Raw genomic sequence first — 20,049 nt, 5'->3', positions numbered from 1 at the left:
GACAAGTCCCACCCTCTGGATTTGCCAGAAAATCTGATCGGCCAGTCGCTCCATTAAACTCAGCAGCACCAAATGTGCATTAGTGGCAGCTACGAGAACTGCAGGAGAAGGAAGGCAGCAGGTGGCCCATGAATCCCCAGAGCAGGTAAAACCCCAATCTCGGGAAGATTTGGGTATGTTAGGGGGATGAATGTGGGAGTTGGGTTGAAGACTGTGGACACACAAGGAAGGCAGGCAGGTTCCCTCAGAGTGGAAACCCCGAAAACACTCTTCCTGCCCTACCATCAAAGAATTGACTGAAAAAAGAAGTTACTGCCCTACTGCCCATTCCAAACAATTTTGGTCATGGAGTGTACCAGAGTCAACTGGCTTGATAACTAACCTGATTGACTTTTGATTACTTATTTGAATATGGTGGTGGATGCGAATTTTGGCACATAGCGGGAGGGTGGTGGGTGGGCATTCATCCTATATTATGTGGCCCCATGCCTAGAACACATTGGCTAGAGGTACATAAAATATAATACAAAATTAAATACTTGAGTTTTTTTACCTACAAGACCCACATGCTTATCTCTTAATCCAATTCCTACTAAAACTGCTAACCATCCAACTTCCCTTGCTCATTATAAATGGTTCCTGGTCCTCAAGGGCTGACCCATCCTTTAAAATCCACCAGCAAGCTACCATCCCAATGTCAAGATCCCGTTCCTCTCCAAGGTGTTATCCCTTTGCAAAACCACGCATATCAGGTTTCTGCACATCACAAAGCTATAGTGCACTAATCAAAGTCAGGAGTGACACTGATCATACATACTATCCTTCCTCCCTGCAACCTTTTTCCACAATTGATCACATGGGCCTCCTCCAATGTCTGTCATTCAGACTGCACTCATTTGCTTTCATTCTTACCAACCCAATTCAGAGCATTCCCCAACAATTTTTTTTTTGTTCCCATGCCCATCTGTTATCACTGGAGTCACTTTATTTCCCTCAAGACTGTCATTTTTTTTAAACTGTGATTTTTGAACACAACCAGCTGGATTACCTGGCAGGTGATCAATGATTAGTTTATATAGTCAAAGGAATAAGTATGGGATGCGGGGAATTGAGCGAAGTGGGATGGGGAGGTGGTGAAGGAAATGGAACGCGCATACATACACACAGCAATGTGATGCACAACATTCAATGCAAGTAGATTTGTTGATAAACTTGAAGTTATGTCATTATTGTTAATATTGACATGTACATTGAGCCAATATGTAAATTTGTTCTATAGGAGCAGCATTAAAAATATACCCAATTAAGCTCCCATGTTAAAAAAAACACACTTTTTGGGCAGAATTTCAAAATTGCTTTTGATTTTTACAGACTAATTGAGCTTTTCTCACCCTAGGCAGAGATTGGCCTTCCCCATGATTCAACAAAAAAACTAGGAATCAGACTTCAAAAGAAAAGTTCTCAACTCCACATCATGACTAAGTTTCAACTGGCCAATTTAGGTTTTACATGATATCAGAACTTGATTTTTTTCAAAAAAAAAAGGATCTATTCATCTGTTCATAGTTTTAACCACTTGAGGTCACCATATCACTGTTCTAGGCCTGGAGATTTATTCCATTAAAACACATTTTTCAGCATTATGTATAGAAAAAAAATGCAGTCCCAAATATTTCAAACATTTGGCTCACGCCAGTTAAAAGCATTTGAAGTGCTCACCAAGATTCCAAACAAAATAGTATTTTGGCCTGGCAGCCAACAACGAAAAATACAGGTAGAACACTCTACTAGTTAAGGACATGGTATTCACAAAGGTTTCATCGATATTGTATTCCACTGGGAACACCTTTGTGACCGTCAGGTGAAATGACAAAGAAATTCCACAAACAAGGAGCTTGAACAGTACAGGTTTCTGAAAGAAAGCACAGAGGAAGTTAAAATTATAAAACAAAAATGTTAAATATACTCGGTTTCAAAAAGTATATTTCTGTTGCTCATTGTGTAGTCAGTGTTTATGACTAATTAAAAATATTTAATATTTCAGCTCTTTTCAAGCACTAAAATTCCACTTTGCTGTTTTACTTGCATTGCTTAATTCAAACTTTTGATACAAGTGATTGAATGATCATTATTATTTCAACCAACTAATTGCTTCTCAGACTGGAAATACTTTTAAAACACTTTACTTATAAAAAACGTTTATGTTGGAAATTAAAGATAATAGCATTTGCTTTTCATTTCAAGACAGAAAGGATACTTGCTAGAATTTATCTTCAAGTTGCTCAAGATTTTTATGCGTGTTCTATCTGCTGTCTTCCTTGCTGTAAAACTCTTACACACACCCAACCAAAAAAAAAATTTTTAGAACTATATTACTCTACAACTCCATCTTATCTATATTCCTGCTTTTGGCTCAAAATAATTTTATCATTCTTTTCTAATTGTGGCACTCTCTTTTTCTCAACTGCCATTGTCCAGTGGACTGGAAACTCAGTGCCTAAAACCCTGGAAACAACTTAAAGGAATGTAAGACTTAGGAGCATGTATAGGCCTTCAAGGCTGCTCCACCATTCAATAAGATCATGAATGACCCAACTGTGGTCTCAACCCCACCATTCAATTCCTCCCCCCTCCTCCTAAAAACATCCTAGTCTCCCTCATTTATCAAAAATATAGCCAATTCAGCCTTGAATAAATTGATTAATTCAATAATCCAGTTTCCAGTGCATTCTGGGAACAATAATTCCACACACTAAAGACCCTCAGAAAAATATCTTATTTCCATCTTAAGGGAAATCTCTTATTCTTAAACTGTGTTCCCTACTTACCCTACAAAAGGGAGGCTATAACTCCACTCACTATCAAGTCCCCTCAGATCTCATACATTTCAATAAAATCACCTCTTTGTTCACAACTCCAACGGATACAGACCCAACCTTTCTTCATAAGAAAAATCCAACATCCCGGGAATGAGTCAAGTGAACCTTCTCTGAACTGCTTGTAAATGCAGTTTGATCCTTATTTCAATAAGGAGACCAAACTGTACAGAGTACTCCAGATGTGGTCGCAGCAAAGTCCTCTAGAGTTGTAATAAAACTTTCCTACTTTTATATTCCATTGCCCTTTAAATAAATCAATATTCCATTTACTGTACCTGGATACTAACTTTATGATTCATGGGATCAAGACACTCTAATCCCTCTATACTGCAGAATTCTACAATTTCTCTCCATTGAAATAGTATACTATTTTCCTGCTCTTCATGCCAAGGGAGAACAACTTGTATCTTGTTGACTTGACAACATACAATAAAACTACTTCACATAGCAGCACTAAGCTTCATGAGATCTAAAATACAACAATGACAAATTACACAAAAATATATTTTCCCCATTAAAAGGTAGCCTCCATTTTCCTACCATTTTTGGTTCAAGCATGGTTTTGTCAGTTGTCTAATAACCTTCTTAATTCTCAGTGATTGGGAAAAAAGGGGGTTGTTCAAATAGCCTCACCTTGAAATGCCTTGCATTCCAAGTTTTGAATCAAGTCATTTGCAGTAAAACCTTCAAGTGGAACTCATCAAGCCCCCAATGGAGGGCTGAAGAATTTGTCCCAAATTTCTGACAATGGGGGAGGGGGTGCGATAGTGTTACCAAAGAAAAACTGTGGGGTAAATCCAATTGAGGTAATGAAAGGAATCTTAAAACTTTACAAACTGCAACAATGTCAGTTTTCTAACATGTTTGCATTCTTCTTAAGCATGTGGTTTCCCTTGAGCAAGATAAGCCACACTACTATGTTTAAAGGATACTTAAATGTAGTAGGATAAATGAATAATAACACAAAGTAAATTAAATCATGTCATGTGTAATAACCTTCTAAAGATGTCAACTAGATTTACCAGTTTGTTGCTTAAAAGAATGAAATTCTAACATGAAACAAGAGTACCATGTAAAACTTACCACAGGTGAAGGTTCACTTTTTCCACATTGTCCATTTCCTTTTCCATTTACTTCGGCACATTTCATGTGTAATGTTCTGCCTTCAATAAAAGCCATATAGTCTTTGTATGTATATAATGGTCCTGCTAAGATACCCATGAAATTACAGTTGTAGCTTAAATATTCCAATAGACTTGGCATGGTTCTGGAATTCAAATCACAGGGAAGGGAAAAAAAAGCACATAATTACAGTGAGCACACCCCTAATTATCCCAACACAATACTTTTAACAACCTGAGTAGAGAGACCTAATATTTTCTGAAACTGTGGATCACAAAAAAAATTAAAATAAAAACAAGTGGGTGGAAAGAAGCATGCCAAGTAAAACGATGCAAAGTAACTTGCTGCTGAGAATTAGTGAAAATGTATAACGATTTTCCCTTCCAAAAATTTTCATGCCGAATTTCAACCCCAACTTCCTTTGACTTCTGCAATATCATTGAGGTATAGCTATTAGTTCGTATACACTTCAGTCTGAAACTTTGCATTTGGGTTTTCAAAACAATCAAATGGTGTCAGTGCTGACAAACTAAGGTGATTAAGACAATAGAAAGTATTTTTTCTATTTTTAAAAGAGTTGAAGGTATAAAAAGGGGTGATTATAATCATCTTCCAGCAGATTTTTGCTGCGGAACAGCATTTTGCTGTTCCTTGGTATCTCTGGCTATGGAAAACTGGGGTACGGGAAGAAAAGAAAAAATGGACAGCCCATACTACAAATATTAACATTCACCATAATTATGAGAGGCCTAACATTGTCAATCCTATCCCAAATCTATTTTGTACAATTTATTGAATTTCTAGTCATACTACTCCAAACAAATTAATTCTACTTACATTAATGAAAGTAAAATTTTAAAGTACTAAATCTCAAGACTTCCAATAGTGATCACTTCTCTTCCCTCTGTAACCATTATTTGTCAGCTCACATGAAAACCCAAGGGCTACTTTTAAAGCTGTGTATTTTGTCTTGGGGGATGGCGGGGGCAGAATCCATAAGAACATAAGAAATAGGAGCAGGAGTAGGCCATCTAGCCCTTCGAGCCTGTCCCACCATTCAACAAGACCATGGCTGATCTGAAGTGGATCAGTTCCACTTTCCTGCTCTCTCTCCATAACCCTTAATTCCCTTGTCTATCAAAAACTTATCTACCCGTGACTTAAATATACTTAGCGAGGTAGCCTCCACCACTTCAATGGGCAGAGAATTCCAGAGATTCACCACCCTTTGAGTGAAGAAGTTCCTCTTCAACTCCGATCTAAGCTGCCCCCCCCCTCAACCCCCCAACTAATCTTGAGGCTGTGCCCTCTAGTTCTGCTATCCTTTCTAAGCAGGAAGAATCTCTCTACCTCTATCCTATCCATCCCTTTCATTATCTTATACGTCTCTGTAAGATCCCCCCTCAGCCTTCTAAACTCCAAGTACAGACCCTGTCTATTTAGTCTCTCTTCATAGTCCAACCCCCTCATCTCCGGTATCAGCCTAGTGAACCTCCTCTGCACTCCCTCCAAGGCCAATATATCCTTCCTCAAGTGCAGCGACCAAAACTGCACACAGTACTCCAGCTGCGGCCTCACCAGTGTCTTGTGTAGTTGCAACAAGGCCTCCCTGCTTTTATATTCTATCCCCCTCGCTATAAAGGCCAACATTCCATTAGCCTTCTTGATCACCTGCTGCACCTGCAGACTGGGTTTTTGCGACTCGTGCACAAGGACCCCCAGGTCCCTCTGCACTGCAGCATGCTGCAGCTTTGCTGTTTAAATAATAATCCCTCCTATTATTTCTGCCAAAGTGGATAACCTCACACTTGCCAACATTATACTCTATCTGCCAGGTCCTCGCCCACTTGCTTAGCCTATCCAGATCCCTCTGCAGGCTTTCCACACCCTCCAAGCAATTTGCTTTTCCACTCATCTTCATGTCATCAGCAAATTTCATCACCCTACACTCAGCCCCCTCCTCCAGATCGTCTATATAAAATGGTAAACAGCTGAGGCCCCAGCAACGATCCCTGCGGCACTCCACTACTTACCAACCGCCAATCAGAATAGCACCCATTGATACCAACTCTCTGCTTCCTATTAGACAGCCAATCCTCTATCCACACTAACACCTTACCCCCAACTCCATGCACCCTAACCTTCTGTAGCAACCTTTTATGAGGCACCTTATCAAACGCCTTTTGGAAATCTAAACACACCACATCCACCGGTTCCCCTCTGTCTACCGCACTCGTCACATCCTCATAGAAATCCAATAAATTTGTCAAACGCAACTTCCCCTTAACAAATCCGTGCTGCGTCTGCTCTATCAAACCATTCTTTTCTAGGTGCCTCGCTATTTCTTTGATGACGGATTCAAGCATTTTTCCAACTACAGACGTTAAACCAACCGGCCTATAATTCCCTGCCTTTTGTCTGCTACCTTTATTAAACAGTGGTGTAACGTTAGCCGTTTTCCAATCTTCTGGCACTTCCCCGGAATCCAGCGAATTTTGGTAAATAATTACTAAGGCATCGACTATCACCTCTGTCATTTCTTTCAGAACCCTGGGATGCATTCCATCCAGTCCTGGGGACTTGTCCACCTTCAGTCCCATTAGTCTATCAAGCACTACCTCTCTAGTGACAGTAGTCGCATTCTGGCCCTCAACTCCTACCATTCTTCTATCTTTAAGATCCAGCAAACCATTCATGTCCTCCTCCGTGAAGACTGAGGCAAAAAAATTATTTAAAGCCTCAGCCATTTCCTCATCTCCCACTGCTAAATGCCCCCTCTCATCCTTTAAGGGTCCAACGTTCACTCTAGCCAGCCTCCTCCCCTTTATATATATTTGTAAAAACTTTTACTGTCCTTTTATATATTTAGTGCTAGTTTAGCTTCATAGTCTATCTTTCCTTTCTCCAACACATTTTACTGATTCCCTACATTGATATTCGCACAGCACGGTAGCACAGTGGTTAGCATTGCTGCCACACAGCATCAGGGACCCAGGCTCGATTCCGGCATCGGATGGAGTTTACACATTATCCCTGTGTCTGTGAGAGTATCCTCTAGGTGCTCCAGTTGCCGCCGACACTTCAAAGGTACATGGGAGAGGTTGATTGGCCATGCTAAATTGCTCCTTGGATGCCTGGGGGCTTAGGAGGGTAAATATATGGGGATAAAGGTCTGGGGGTCATTGTTGCCAGTGCAGGCTTGATGGACCTCCTCCTGCTCTGTAAACGACTAGTTAGACAAACTAGTCATCATTCTTCCCCAGGCCCTCAAGTACTGCTTTCTCAAAATCAAAACTCAGGCACAATTCTGATTGATTTGTCACCTTTCCTACTCTTAAGAATCACATCCTTTGATAATTCTCCATTTCATGAGTTTGTCTATTGCATCTTATTTCCCTCTCATTTCTTGTTCTGCTTCTTTCCCTAGTACCACCACCCCATCCATTTTGGAAACTGCAATCCTGAACTATTAGAGTGCTGTCAGCTGCTATTCAATTGTTTATGTTATCTACTAATAAAGCAACATCAGTGAAAACAGAACTTTTCAAATATGCTGCCTACTAAAATTCAAAGAAAAATCAGCAGAACAAGAAACAGGAGCTGAGACAGAGCCAGCTGCTACTCCCTTCATGAAAAATTCACGATCTTCTAGCTTGACACAATTTAATTCCAAGGAATCTGTAACCAAACTTTGGAGCAGATGCCAATATTGAATTTTCAAACTCTCTCAATGCTAAAAATGGATAAATTGGTGCAGACATGGACAGAATGCCCATTCTTGAAATAGTTTGAAGACTGAACAGCTAAACATTGATTTCTGAAATCAATACATACTGCAATGATGATGCAGGCAGGTAGATGTGTCTATTAATGTATGTGTTGATGTTAAATGCAATGGTATTCCAAAACCCAGAAGGGCAACCTGGAACACAGGTTGTTACTGGTGAATATCTGTAATATATGTGAGAAATGAGAGAGATGCAGAGCTCTTAAGATTTAGATGGATCTGGGTTTCCTACTGCATGAAGTAGGTACAGCAAATAATTAGGAGCGCTAACAGAATGTGTTAATATGAACTTGGGATAAAGTAAAGAAACTGGATATAAAGGATAATTGCAATTGGCTTAAGGGGTTATTTTGAGATCAAATTAGCATAGATGTAGGAAAACAAGTGTTCACCTAAGTGACTAGGGAAAAACAATAGTACATAAAAGGTGAATATAATTTTCAGCTATATACCAAAAACCTGCTCTGAGGTATAAATATACCATAACAAAAGGAAAAGACAGTATAACTATAAGAGGATATCGGAGTACAGCAGGGGAGAAGCAGCTTCAGTCATAGTCACACCCAGCTGGAGAAAGCAGACACTCCTAACGTGAGAAAAGATTTACAAGCTAATGAGAAACAGTCAAGCCGTGTGTAATCAATTATTAAAGAATACTTACTAAAAGAAAATCCACAATAAGACTATAATACACTATCACACACACTAACGCACATCCCCAGCTTACCTATGTTTCAAAGAACAAAGGACAAAAAACAGCCCGGGAAACAGGCCCAACAAGCCCGCGCCGCCATTTTAACACTACCAGTCCCCCCCTCCACCAATGACCCTTATCTATGCTTCCTGAACTCAAATGCTACCTTCCCAAACAAGATACAATATTATATAACTCTGAGCCAAACCCAGCATATAGTTACCACCCACAAGATATTTTCCAGGTTTGGGAAGACTGTCTTCAATTCAGTGTAGTTTTTTTTTAAATAGCAGAGTTTCAGCAACAACTGGGAGTGTCTGCTTTCACTGGCTGGTTGCAGCTAGGATGGGAGCTACCTCTCCTTTGCTGTACTCTGATATCCTCCTACAGTTATACTGTTCTTTTCCTTTGATGTTATGCTATCTTAATAATAGCACAGTCAGCTTTTAGCATATAGCTGAAACTTATATTCAATATTATGTACTATTGTTTTCCCCTAGTCACTTAAGCAAACACTTGTTTTCCTACAGCTATGCTAATTTGTATCTCAAGAACACCCCTTCAGCAACTGCAATTATCCTTTACATCCAGTTTAGTTTTATTTTATCCCAATTTCATTTTAATCTTGATTTTACTCAGTTCTTGAATTTTCCTTTTACTCCAGTGCCTTAAAACATTTTAATAGCTTTTCTAATTTTTTTTGCTGTACCTACCTGGCCTTTTATACTTCATGCACTAGGAAACCCAGATCCATCTGAATCTCAAGAGCTCTGCTTCTCTATTTAAATATGTTGTTGTTTTTATTCTTCCTGTTGAAATGGACAATTTCACATTTACCCACATATAATCCAGATCTTTGCCCACTCACTTAATCCATGTCCCTTTATAACTTCCTTAGGTCCATTTCACAACTACTTACCTTTGTCATTAGCAAATTTAAAAATCAGGTTGCGGTCCCAGCATGGATCCCTGTGCCAGCAAGGCCACACTTTACATCCCTATTTGCCTTGAAATGATGTTGGCTGCAGTCCTTTTGCTAATGATTACATCTGGTTACATCCTGCCTGCCAGAAAAAACCCATGTAAGCCTACTGTTTCCTATTAGCTAGCCAATCCATGCCAATATGTTACCCCCATATCACAATTTTCCACAATAACCTTTGCTATGGAACTTATCAAATGCCTCCCTGAAAATTAAGGTACAGCATTTCCACAGCACGAGAGTCCTTCAAAGAACTCTAATAAATTGGTGAAAATGACTACAAACTTATTTCAAAGCAACTCCCAATCCTACACCCTCCATAATCAAGGCAGACAGTTTTACCATTTCCTAAATTATTGCTAGGTCAGAAGACTGAAATTCTGTATCTTGCTGACATCATTAGCAAAAGGACTGCAGCCAACACCATTTCAAGGCAAATAGGGATGTAAAGTAAGTATGGCCGTGCTGGCATCACTCATTCTAAGAATAAATTTGAGAGGGCTGGGCGGTGGGGGTGGTTTTAGGATAGGAGAATACAACAACTTAACTATTGTTTTCATTTTAATCAGTAGTTGCTAATTGAATTTTAGGAAGGATTTGCTCATGATTAAGTGGTGGTTGCTGACAAAAGAAAACAAAGTGATTATTGAACAGCAATACAGGCCAGTTTATGTACTGAGGCACTCAAGAGTAAAAAAGCTTCTCCCCAGGTAAATCAATATCAAAACTCCTAACAATGTGTTCTTGCAGGGTTTTCTTTAACTGCCATGAGAACGCACCCCAGGTTCAAGGTCTCCATAGAAGATTTGCATTGGCAAGTAGTACCAGTCATTCTGGCTATGTAACCAGCCCAATCCAATTGATACTATCGGAGTATGGTGAATGCTTGGCATGCCTGGTCAGGTAAACACCACAGACGCCCGATATTTTGTCCTGTTACCTGATCTTTAAAAGCATTCAGCAGCAGCGTAGGTACTATTTCAAATACTATTCTTCTATCTGAGTAAAGATAGAAAACCACAAATCCCTAAGCTTGGCTGCCTGTATGAATAGTGTGTGAGGGAGAGGGAGAGGGGAGAGGGGAGAGAGAGAGAGAGAGAGAGAGAGAGAGAGAGAGAGAGAGAGAGAGAGGGAGATGGAGGAGACCAACAAAAACTAACAGAATGTTGAGGACTGTAACAATGAATGGAATTTTCCTTTTTTTGCAGTGTGGCAGCAGGCAGGAAAATTGGAGTTGAAGCCGCTGTCCAATATGATGGCTTTTTCTGCCTTGCTCTCAAGATGTAATCAAAAAAAATTGAAAGGTCCCACAATGTCATGCTGGTGGACAGGCTCAATCACAGCCAGCAACCTAGCTTTTTAAAAAAGATTGGGACACCTGAGCTCTGCCAGCGCGTCTGCCCATGTGGTCCATACTAGAGATCATTTATACTTCACGTTAGCGTGCCCTCGCAAGGTTATTACAGAAGGTTAGGGGGCATGGAGTTGGGGGTAGGGTGTTAGCGTGGATAGAGGATTGGCTGTCAAATAGGAGGCAGAGAGTGGGGGTCAACGGGTGCTATTCAGATTGGCGGTTGGTGACTAGTGGAGTGCCCCAGGGATCGGTGCTGGGGCCTCAGCTACCTACCATTTATATAGATGATCTGGAGGAGGGAACCGAGCGTATGGTGTCGAAATTTGCTGATGACACCAAGATTGGTGGAACGGCAAATTGTGCGGAGGGTGTGGAGAGTCTGCAGAAGGATCTAGATAGGCTGGGCGAATGGGCCAGGAACTGGCAAATGGAATTTAATGTTAGCAAGTGTGAAGTTGTCCACTTTGGTAGGAATAATGGTAGGAAGGACTATTACTTACATGGCGAAAAACTGCAGCATGCAACAGTGCAGAGGGACCTCGGGGTCCTTGTGCATGAGTCGCAAAAACCCAGCTTGCAGGTGCAGCAGGTGGTCAGGAAGGCGAATGGGATGCTGGCCTTCATAGCGAGGGGGATTGAATATAAAAGTAGGGAGGTCTTGCTGCAACTGTACAGGGCACTGGTGAGGCCGCAGCTGGAGTACTGTGTGCAGTTTCGGTCGCCGCACTTACGCAAGGATATTTTGGCCTTGGAGGGAGTGCAGAGGAGGTTTACTAGGCTGATTCCGGAGTTGAGGGGGTTGAACTATGAGGAGAGGCTGAATAAACTAGGCTTGTACTCGTTAAAGTTTAGAAGAATAAGGGGAGATCTCATTGAGACATACAAGATGATGAATGGGATGGATAGGATAGAGGTGGAGAGGCTTCTTCACTCAGAGTGGTGAATCTCTGGAATTCTCTGCCCATGTGGTGGAGGCTGCCTCGCTAAATATATTTAAGACGTGGGTAGATAGATTTTTGATAGGCAAGGGGATTAAGGGTTATGGGGAGAGGGCGGGAAAGTGGAACTGAGCCACGACAGATCAGCCATGATCTTATTGAATGGCGGGGCAGGGTCGAAGGGCTAGATGGCCTACTCCTGCTCCTATTTCTTATGTTCTTAAGGTGAATGGATAATGCAACAGCTTGGGGGTAGGTTGGAGAGATCATCAGGCATTGAAATCTGATAATTACATTCAGATTAATCATAATGGAGTTGCTGACACTGAATGTTGGGATTCCAGTTATGTCTCTGGGAGGACTGATGGTGGGGTTGGGGGAAGGGGAGAGAGAGACAAGGCAATCATGATAGGAGACTTTCTATTGAGCAGAAAATCCTAGCCAATACTTTTACACTGCTCTGAAAGTACATACTAAATTTACACTGATGCAAGCCTACTTATCTATATTGTGGTTCAGTGAGTCAGAATTTCCACATACTTAAATGTGAACATAACACGACACAATTGTCTCCACATACAAGTTCCCCAGATGATTCATCTCTATCTGTTCTTCAATAATTGAAGAAAATAGTGACTGACCAACAAACTCATTTTAAAGCATGTTCGAATCCCCTATGTGACTGATGAAATCCAAATTGCAAAGACTGAAAAGAGGTTTTAAGGATCTAAAGCAAATATGGCCATTTGGCCGAGGCTTCATCAGGCCAAACAACAAATTGCTGGATACCAGTACCTTTCTTCTTCCACTGCATTATTTTCACATGAATCATTGTTGATTCATAACATGCCACAAGAGAAAATAATGATCAAATAACTTGCGGAGCAGGTTATACAAAAATTAATGTTGCAATACACAGTAATTTTCTGCAATAAGGAGTCACACATTTGGAAACTAAATTGACAGTAGCTGTCCATGCCTGAATTATTTCAAAACAACCTGTTTAGCTACTTACTGTATAGCTAAGGATTTTTGTACTGGAGTCAGATGCTCTTCTTTTCGTGCCATACCTAAAATAAGGATAGACACAAGTTACATTAAAAACATATGCACATTAAATATCACAGTATGATTACCACAGACAAAAACATCCCATGACTTAACAGCTCCCATTTACTAAAGTTGTATTAGCAGACACTGAACCAACATTTCCCAGATCGTGCCTTTACAGAAATAACACTGAATTGCACCACTTTTGCACTGATAGGAACTTGTAGCCAAATCCCTGCAAATGCTATTGGCATATTCAAGACTAAAACAAACAACTTAGCAAAAACGCAGGACCAAACTAAGTACTTCTATCATATTTACATCAAGAAAGTTAAAATTTGAAGCCATCATACTAATAATTTATTCACATTAAAAACGTGCATAAATTTTCAGAGTGTATTCAAGGAATTGGGCACAGAGTGATTAGGTTACAGTTCAAGTTTCTGCTAAAATTCATTTGCATGATCACAAATATTCCATAAAAACCATACTTGGGCTGTTTAATAGATTCTCCTCCTGTGCATAAAGTATATTAATTGCTATATACAGATTGCAATCCAGTACAATACTGGCTAATCACTCAAAAGCAGTGTTTTTAAGCATGTCTAGTTCACCAATGTGTAATCAGATTTTAAGCCACTGAAAATTACTTTAAAAATACTGATTTAGTTTATAGTTTTTATAAAGTTTATTTATTAGTCACAAGTAGGCTTATATTCAAACTGTAATCAAGTTAGTGAAAATCCCCTGGTCGCCACACTTCGGTACACTGAGGGAGTATTTAGGCTAATGCACCTAACCTGCACATCTTTGGACAGTGGGAGGAAACCAGAGCACAAGAAAACCCATGCAGACATGGGGAGAGTGTGCTATCATACAGACAGTGACCCAAACTGAGAATGGAACCTGGGTCCCTGGAGCTGTGAGGCAACAGTGCTAACCACTGTGGCACCATACTATCCCTCCCGTTACTAGTTTCATTGGTATAAAGGTAGTCAGATCTTAATTTTTCTTTCTTTCACATGCAGAAAGTTATAAAATGTTCCTATTAGCACCCATGTACCTACGAAAACATCTACAGTGAGGACCATCCTCAATCTGGAAATTTGTCTCGTTATTTCAATCCAGGGCTGTGGTCAGTTTTGAAAGACAACCATTTTGAAATCATTGGTGGAGATGGTGGAAATTTTACATATGAAATTTGATATTTAAATATTCCCAATCTTTTTGCACTGGCTTGGCTAATTTCACGCATTGCTCAGAAAAGGGTACTGCAAGTTCTACAGTGGCAATCATCAATGGCTTTTGTAGTAGTTCAAGAGATTCCACGTGAGGCTTGAAATGAAATTTAGTTTTGCGTTCAATCAACCATTGAATGCTAAATGTGCCGATGTCTATTGCATTATCTCCTGGAAAGCTGATATTTTGATATTCAATAAAGTCAAATTGAACGCCAAACTCAGACTTTCAAACAGGTGCATCCTATGAACACAGTAATTAGTTAGGCATCATTTCACCCTTTCAGCAAAATAAATCCCACCACCCAACATTAAGAAAATCTAATGGTGGAAGGTTTTATGAAAAATAGAATAACAACCTAAATATGAAAAAAAAGCATGCTGCTAAAGCTTTTCATTTTGCACTCATCAGGGCAGATGCAAGAATGAGCAATGTTATGAAATCATAAATTGGTTGTTACTCTAATTATTAGCATACAAAGATTGTTCAGCAGGTGCTGTCTAATCACAGATTTACATCCAACAGGAAACATTTTACTTTGGATTCTCCTAGTGCAGACTGATGTCCATCTCTTTTTTTGAATTACCCAGGAGCTGGGGGAACCTATCGTTCCTCACTATTTTCACTGTGTCACTGCCTCAGCCAGTCAGGTCAACCAATAAATATTCTTTTCTCCTGTAATATAAACTGGCATAGTGTGAAATTTGACATTCTTGCACAAGGTCTCACAGGGGAGACTATGTAAAGAAGGCAAATGCATGTGGAAATACAGGGTAATTTGATCAAGTGAATACAAAACTGGCTGGTCCCCTATAATTCGTCATTTATATGTGGGGTCTAGGATTAGTAAGTTTGCAAATGACATGACGATTGGCCAGGTGGTTGACTGAGGTTGAGTGGCTTGGTCAAATGGGCACATAGGTGGCAGATGGAATTTACCCTGAAAAAAAGTGAGGGGTGATACAGTTTTGTCTTACCATAAAACCATAGATAGGCCATTTAGCCTATTGAGTCTGCACCAACTTTCCAAGAGCTACCTACCCAAATCCTCCCCTCCACCCTAGCCCTGTAACCCCATGCATTTCCCATGGCTAATCCACCTAACCTACACATCCTTAGACACTAAGGGGCAATTTAGCACAGCCAATCTACCTAACCTGCACATCCTTGGGTGGAAAGCAAAACACCAGCTGGAAACCCAGGGAGACATGGGGAGAACTTGCAAACTCCATAGTGTCATCCAAGGCCAGAATCGAACCCAGGTCCCTGGCGTTGAGGCAGTAGTGCTAACCACTGTTACTGTGCCATCCAAAGACATCCACACCCCATGAAAGAATCAAGATTAAAAAAGTGCGGAGTTAGATGGTGTTTAAAAAGCCCTGGAGATGCAAAAATTTACTGCCACATACTGGGTCAGGTGAGGAGCAAAAATTTAAAGAAATTTCAGCACCCTTAGATATAACTGTCAAATAGTTTGTTGTTGCTCAAGTTTAGCTCTGGAATGAACAATAAACTCTCTAAAAGGGCACCTGAGTGTTAAATGGGAAATGGAAGACTCCATGGAAATCACTGATTTTAGGGGAGAAAGTCAGAAGCTTGGGGTATGCAATGAAAATAAAGTTAATTTTACATGAATACTTTGGCACAATTCCAGCTATACACCAAGACTCCTGCAATTAATACACAAACTGGACTTTCAAACATTGCAGGGATAGCAACTTCATTATATAGAGAAACTGTCAGTGCTTACAAGCCACCTGGAACAAAGCAAAGGCCCAAGAATGGAGCAGTCACATGGAAAATGGAACATGAGAATGGAGCAGTTGCCTGAAGTATAATGGATGTATGCCAAATGGAAGACAGATTTAAATAACCCCATTCAACAAGCTTGTTTTTAAAGCAGATAATTATATGCAAAAACCTTAAAGCTAGTATAAAGAGAGTTTTCTGAAATAATTGCTTGTGGAATGATTTGTAGTCAAAATACAAATTCTTTCCTCTGCTTAAGTACTGAAATTAAAAACTAGGAAAGAAATTATCCCAGAATAAGACGGTGAATTTGGAAATTGTCTCAACATGGGTAAAAGTGCTAACCATAAATATTGTAAGTTTGCTTCTTCATTCTCACAAATGTTAAAACTGCAGTCCACCAATCCTTCATAACATCTTAGACAATGTGGGAGATTAAGTGGACAAACTATCATGCATTTAATATCAAATGATTCCTACTAAGTTCTCTTCTTTCTTGCCCCTCCCATACAAAAAGAATTGACATTTGTAAAGCATGACTAATTCAGAAAAAACCCAAAGGCAATTTGTAGAAAGCAAAGAAATAAGACACCAATTCACCCAGAGATCAAAAGAAGTTTCAATCAAAAATACATTTCAAAAAAGGCTATTCAAGGCATAGCAAAAAATACAGATCAAGAATGGTTTAGGGAGGGAATTCCAGAAGGTAAGATATGGCTGAAGGTTTTGCCACTGAGAGAGACAAAGATAGACTTTTATTTATACAACTGTGAAAAATAACTTGCATTTGTTTAGCCCTTTTAACACTGCAAAACATTTAAGAACACTGAACAAAAGTGTCATCAATAAAAGTAAAAAAAAAGCCAAAGCAAGAGGTACTAAGAAAGATGATTAAAAGCTTGATTTTAAATGAATATCGTAAGAGGAGGGGAGAGGTGTAAATAGATGGAAATTAGCAAAGAGGTTCCAGAGCCAGCGGCCAAGGCAGGCAAAGTATGGCCACCAATGTAGTTGTGACAGAAATCAGGGAAGTACAGGATGCCAAAATTGAAGCACTGCAGCAATCTCAATGACTTGTACAGAGGAAGCCCATGGAACAGCAAGCCATGGAAGATTAGGATCACAAAACTGACATGTTGTTAGATCACGAGCTCATGGCTGAATGAAACTTGATGCAAGATATAGGCAATAGTTTTGGATGATCACAAAATAATAGAAATTGGGAAGTCAGCCAGGCATGTATTAAAATAGTTATCTAAATCTAACAAAGGCCTAGAGAAGAGGATTTTAGAGAACAACAACAATAGAGTATAAGCAGCACGGAGTCAAGTGAAATAATTAACAGTGAGGAGTAAAAGCACTCATCTCAACTTGCAGCTCAAGGTCACATTTTAAAGAGTGCCATTTTTAAAGTAATAGAAGTTTGTCAACAGCTGCAGTAGCACCAATCCAGCACAGTCACCAGATCATACAAAAAGTATTTTTTTTCCACTGTTTAGGTTACTTTATACAAAACAAATGTTTGAAATCATTATCAATAAGTTACAGGATATAAAATCTGATGCAAGTTTAAATATTATCAAGCATTCAAGACATTTGTATGCCACGGATTGTTTTAATTGATAGCCAGGATTTTTAAACAGTTGATTTTCCAGTAGTTGCACCAGTCAGGCACGAAATAAAATGAGCGTTCCAATGGCATCCAATCTGGCAGGCAGCCTTCATCATCAGTTTGGACAGGAGAGGTCAATTTTGCTAAAACAAAAGTTCTTGAATATTTGGTGAAAATAGGATAAGAATACCAATTCTTTCTCCATAAACGTGGAGAATTCGAGATAAACACAATTCAGTCAACATGGCTTCCAAGTTTAAAAAAATTGTTTAGCATTCTACTTAAAACATTAATCCCTCTGTTATGTTCTCAATGATTCTATTTTAAAAATCTTCAGATCATCATAGTAGTTTTTGGAACTGCTGGCAATAAAAAAAATTAACTATTTTCCATTTGCATAAAGACAGCTTCTCATATCATACACCAAAATGAAACCTGTGCAATGGGGCTCTTTTGATTCCAGCTGATTTTGCTGAAATACTACCCGGGCAATTTTCATCATCTGTAATTCCAACAAAAAATCTAGTTTTGGATGACTATATTTTAGCTAATCTGCCCATTTAGAGATGCATACTTTACAGCCACTTTACAGTATGTACAATATACAGTATTGTCGTCTTCACAAAGTAACAATAAATGTCCATCTTAGAAATGTTGCTACTGAAGGAGCAAAACAATGCAAGCGATAAGAGCTTACTACTGCATAAATTCTGTCAAATGCACTGAGAATTACAACTTGGTCTCTAAAGGAAGTCTCTGAAAATGAGTTATGGCAACTTCGAAATTTTAGAGTTACACGATGTAACTTAATATCTATCCCAATTAATGTGAAACATTTAGTAAAAAAGTTAAAATATACTTTAAAATTTATTGGATTAAGATTCACAAAGACAGCCAGGGAGTGCAATAGAATGGATTAAAATCAAGAGGCAGATAAGTTCCATTTCTGGATGAGGGGTGAATAATTAGAGTATTTCTGTACTTTAAAACTTGTACAGAGAAGAAGAAACAAATTAAAGTATATCCAAATGTTAAAAGATGCTTTCTAAATTTAGGTTGGCATGGTGGCACAATGGTTAGTATTGCTGCCCCACAGAGCCAGGAACCCAGATAACCGTGGAGAGTTTGCACATTTGCCCTGCGTTCACATGGGTTTCCTGTAGGTGCTCCAGTTTCCTCCCGCAGTCTAAAGATGTGCAGGTTAGTTGGATTGGCCATGATAAATTGCCCCTTAGTGTCAGTGGGACTAAGCAGGGTAATTATGTGGGGTTACAGGCTTGGTGGATCAATTGGCCTCTTTCTGCGCTGTAGGGATTCTATGATAAATGTCAGCTCATTCATGGGTTTAAAGAAAATAGTCTGTGTAGCTAATGGAAAATTACAAAGAGCTTTTGCTTTGAACACAACTGATCCTAATCTTACCACTTGCAAGATGAAATCAGTATGTTTACTGTACCCCACATCAGACCAACCAGAGACTTAATATAAAACATCTTTTCTTGTATTTGTAAATTGAAAATAAATTCAAATGCATGTGATGTATATCTAGTTTATGGTAATACCTTAGAGATAATCTTTAGTTCTGGGAAAATTCAAGTTTAACTGTAGAAAGTGGGATAAATTTAACTGAAGCGTAGCTTGGAATCTACTACACTTGAATGTTGGAGCCATGTTAATTTAAGGGGTTAATGGCTGGAAAGGCAAGGTCCTAAAACAATAGGTGGGTTTACTTAGCTGGAGACATGGAGTCCACATTGCTTGCAAAGTAGTGCAATCCAGACAGATGCTCTACTTTGGAAGCTCAATTGAATGAAATATGATCTGAGGGATTGTTAGGGCATGTCCCCAACAGACACATTGGGGGAAATTTTGAGAGTCCGGAAACTAGATTCTTGCCAGTGAGATCTCGTTTCACAATTTCCCCCCACCCCTCATCTGTGATGCAACAAAGGGACAGGAAACTCATTTTAATAAACCTCATCAAATTTAAATAGGATTAAAGGGTTTCCTAGCCATATTTAAGATGAAGCAGTCAAGAGGGTCCTATGAGGGCCACCCAAGTATAGTCCCTGGGAAGATAGGACATGGCTGGGAACTTGGCAGTGCCAGCATATGCCAGGGCAGGCCCTCAATCATAAAATATTTGTTAGGTTGGAAAGCCTAAAGCAGTTGCAGCCCTTGTGTTATACACATCACAACTAAAACCATCATGGACTGAATTGGTTCTGTCCTGATTGCATACAGCTGCTCTTCATTGCAGCAGTGATGCTGTGTAACTGTGCAATGTAGCTCCGACTGGCAATTGCGTCAGGAAAGACCTGCTCCTCTTCTGTGACGGACATGTATATTCTGGAAGGTATTTCAAAGTTATTTTGTCACCGATTGGCTGCGAGACTCAACTCAGACCTCCCTGTCATTTGGAGTCTCTGTGCCAGGGAATGGCATGTTCACTGTAAAATCAGTCCCAGCCTTTGAGCTACTTATAGCTTGGTGTAGATCGGAGACTGGAGTTCAGAGAAATCCAAGGACAGTGCCAGCTTAGCAAAGCTAGCAGTCTGTGATATAGAGTTAGAACTGTGCCATTAAAGTCATGTATAGCTTTATGAATCCTGTGAAACCCAGTCTCAGGAGATGAACAACAGA

The 20,049-nt window shown here is 39.6% G+C and overlaps 1 protein-coding gene across 2 annotated transcripts in view; it reads right to left on the bottom strand.

Annotated features, from left to right (window-relative positions):
* mboat2b (membrane bound O-acyltransferase domain containing 2b) overlaps nt 1-20,049 on the bottom strand; it is a 115,627-nt gene that overhangs the window by 17,487 nt on the left and 78,091 nt on the right. For both annotated transcript variants that reach the window (XM_080192118.1, XM_080192119.1), the window contains 3 exons: nt 12,772-12,826; nt 3,963-4,146; nt 1,720-1,912 (listed from right to left, as the gene is read on the bottom strand). In XM_080192118.1, coding sequence (XP_080048244.1) covers nt 1,720-1,912; nt 3,963-4,146; nt 12,772-12,826 — 432 coding nt within the window. The remainder of the gene's footprint in view (nt 1-1,719; nt 1,913-3,962; nt 4,147-12,771; nt 12,827-20,049) is intronic.

The sequence above is a fragment of the Carcharhinus amblyrhynchos genome, chromosome 7 (genome assembly GCF_965287045.1).
Source record: "Carcharhinus amblyrhynchos chromosome 7, sCarAmb.v2.hapA, whole genome shotgun sequence".
Taxonomy (NCBI): Eukaryota; Metazoa; Chordata; class Chondrichthyes; order Carcharhiniformes; family Carcharhinidae; genus Carcharhinus; species Carcharhinus amblyrhynchos.
This window is presented reverse-complemented; position numbering and strand designations above follow the sequence as displayed.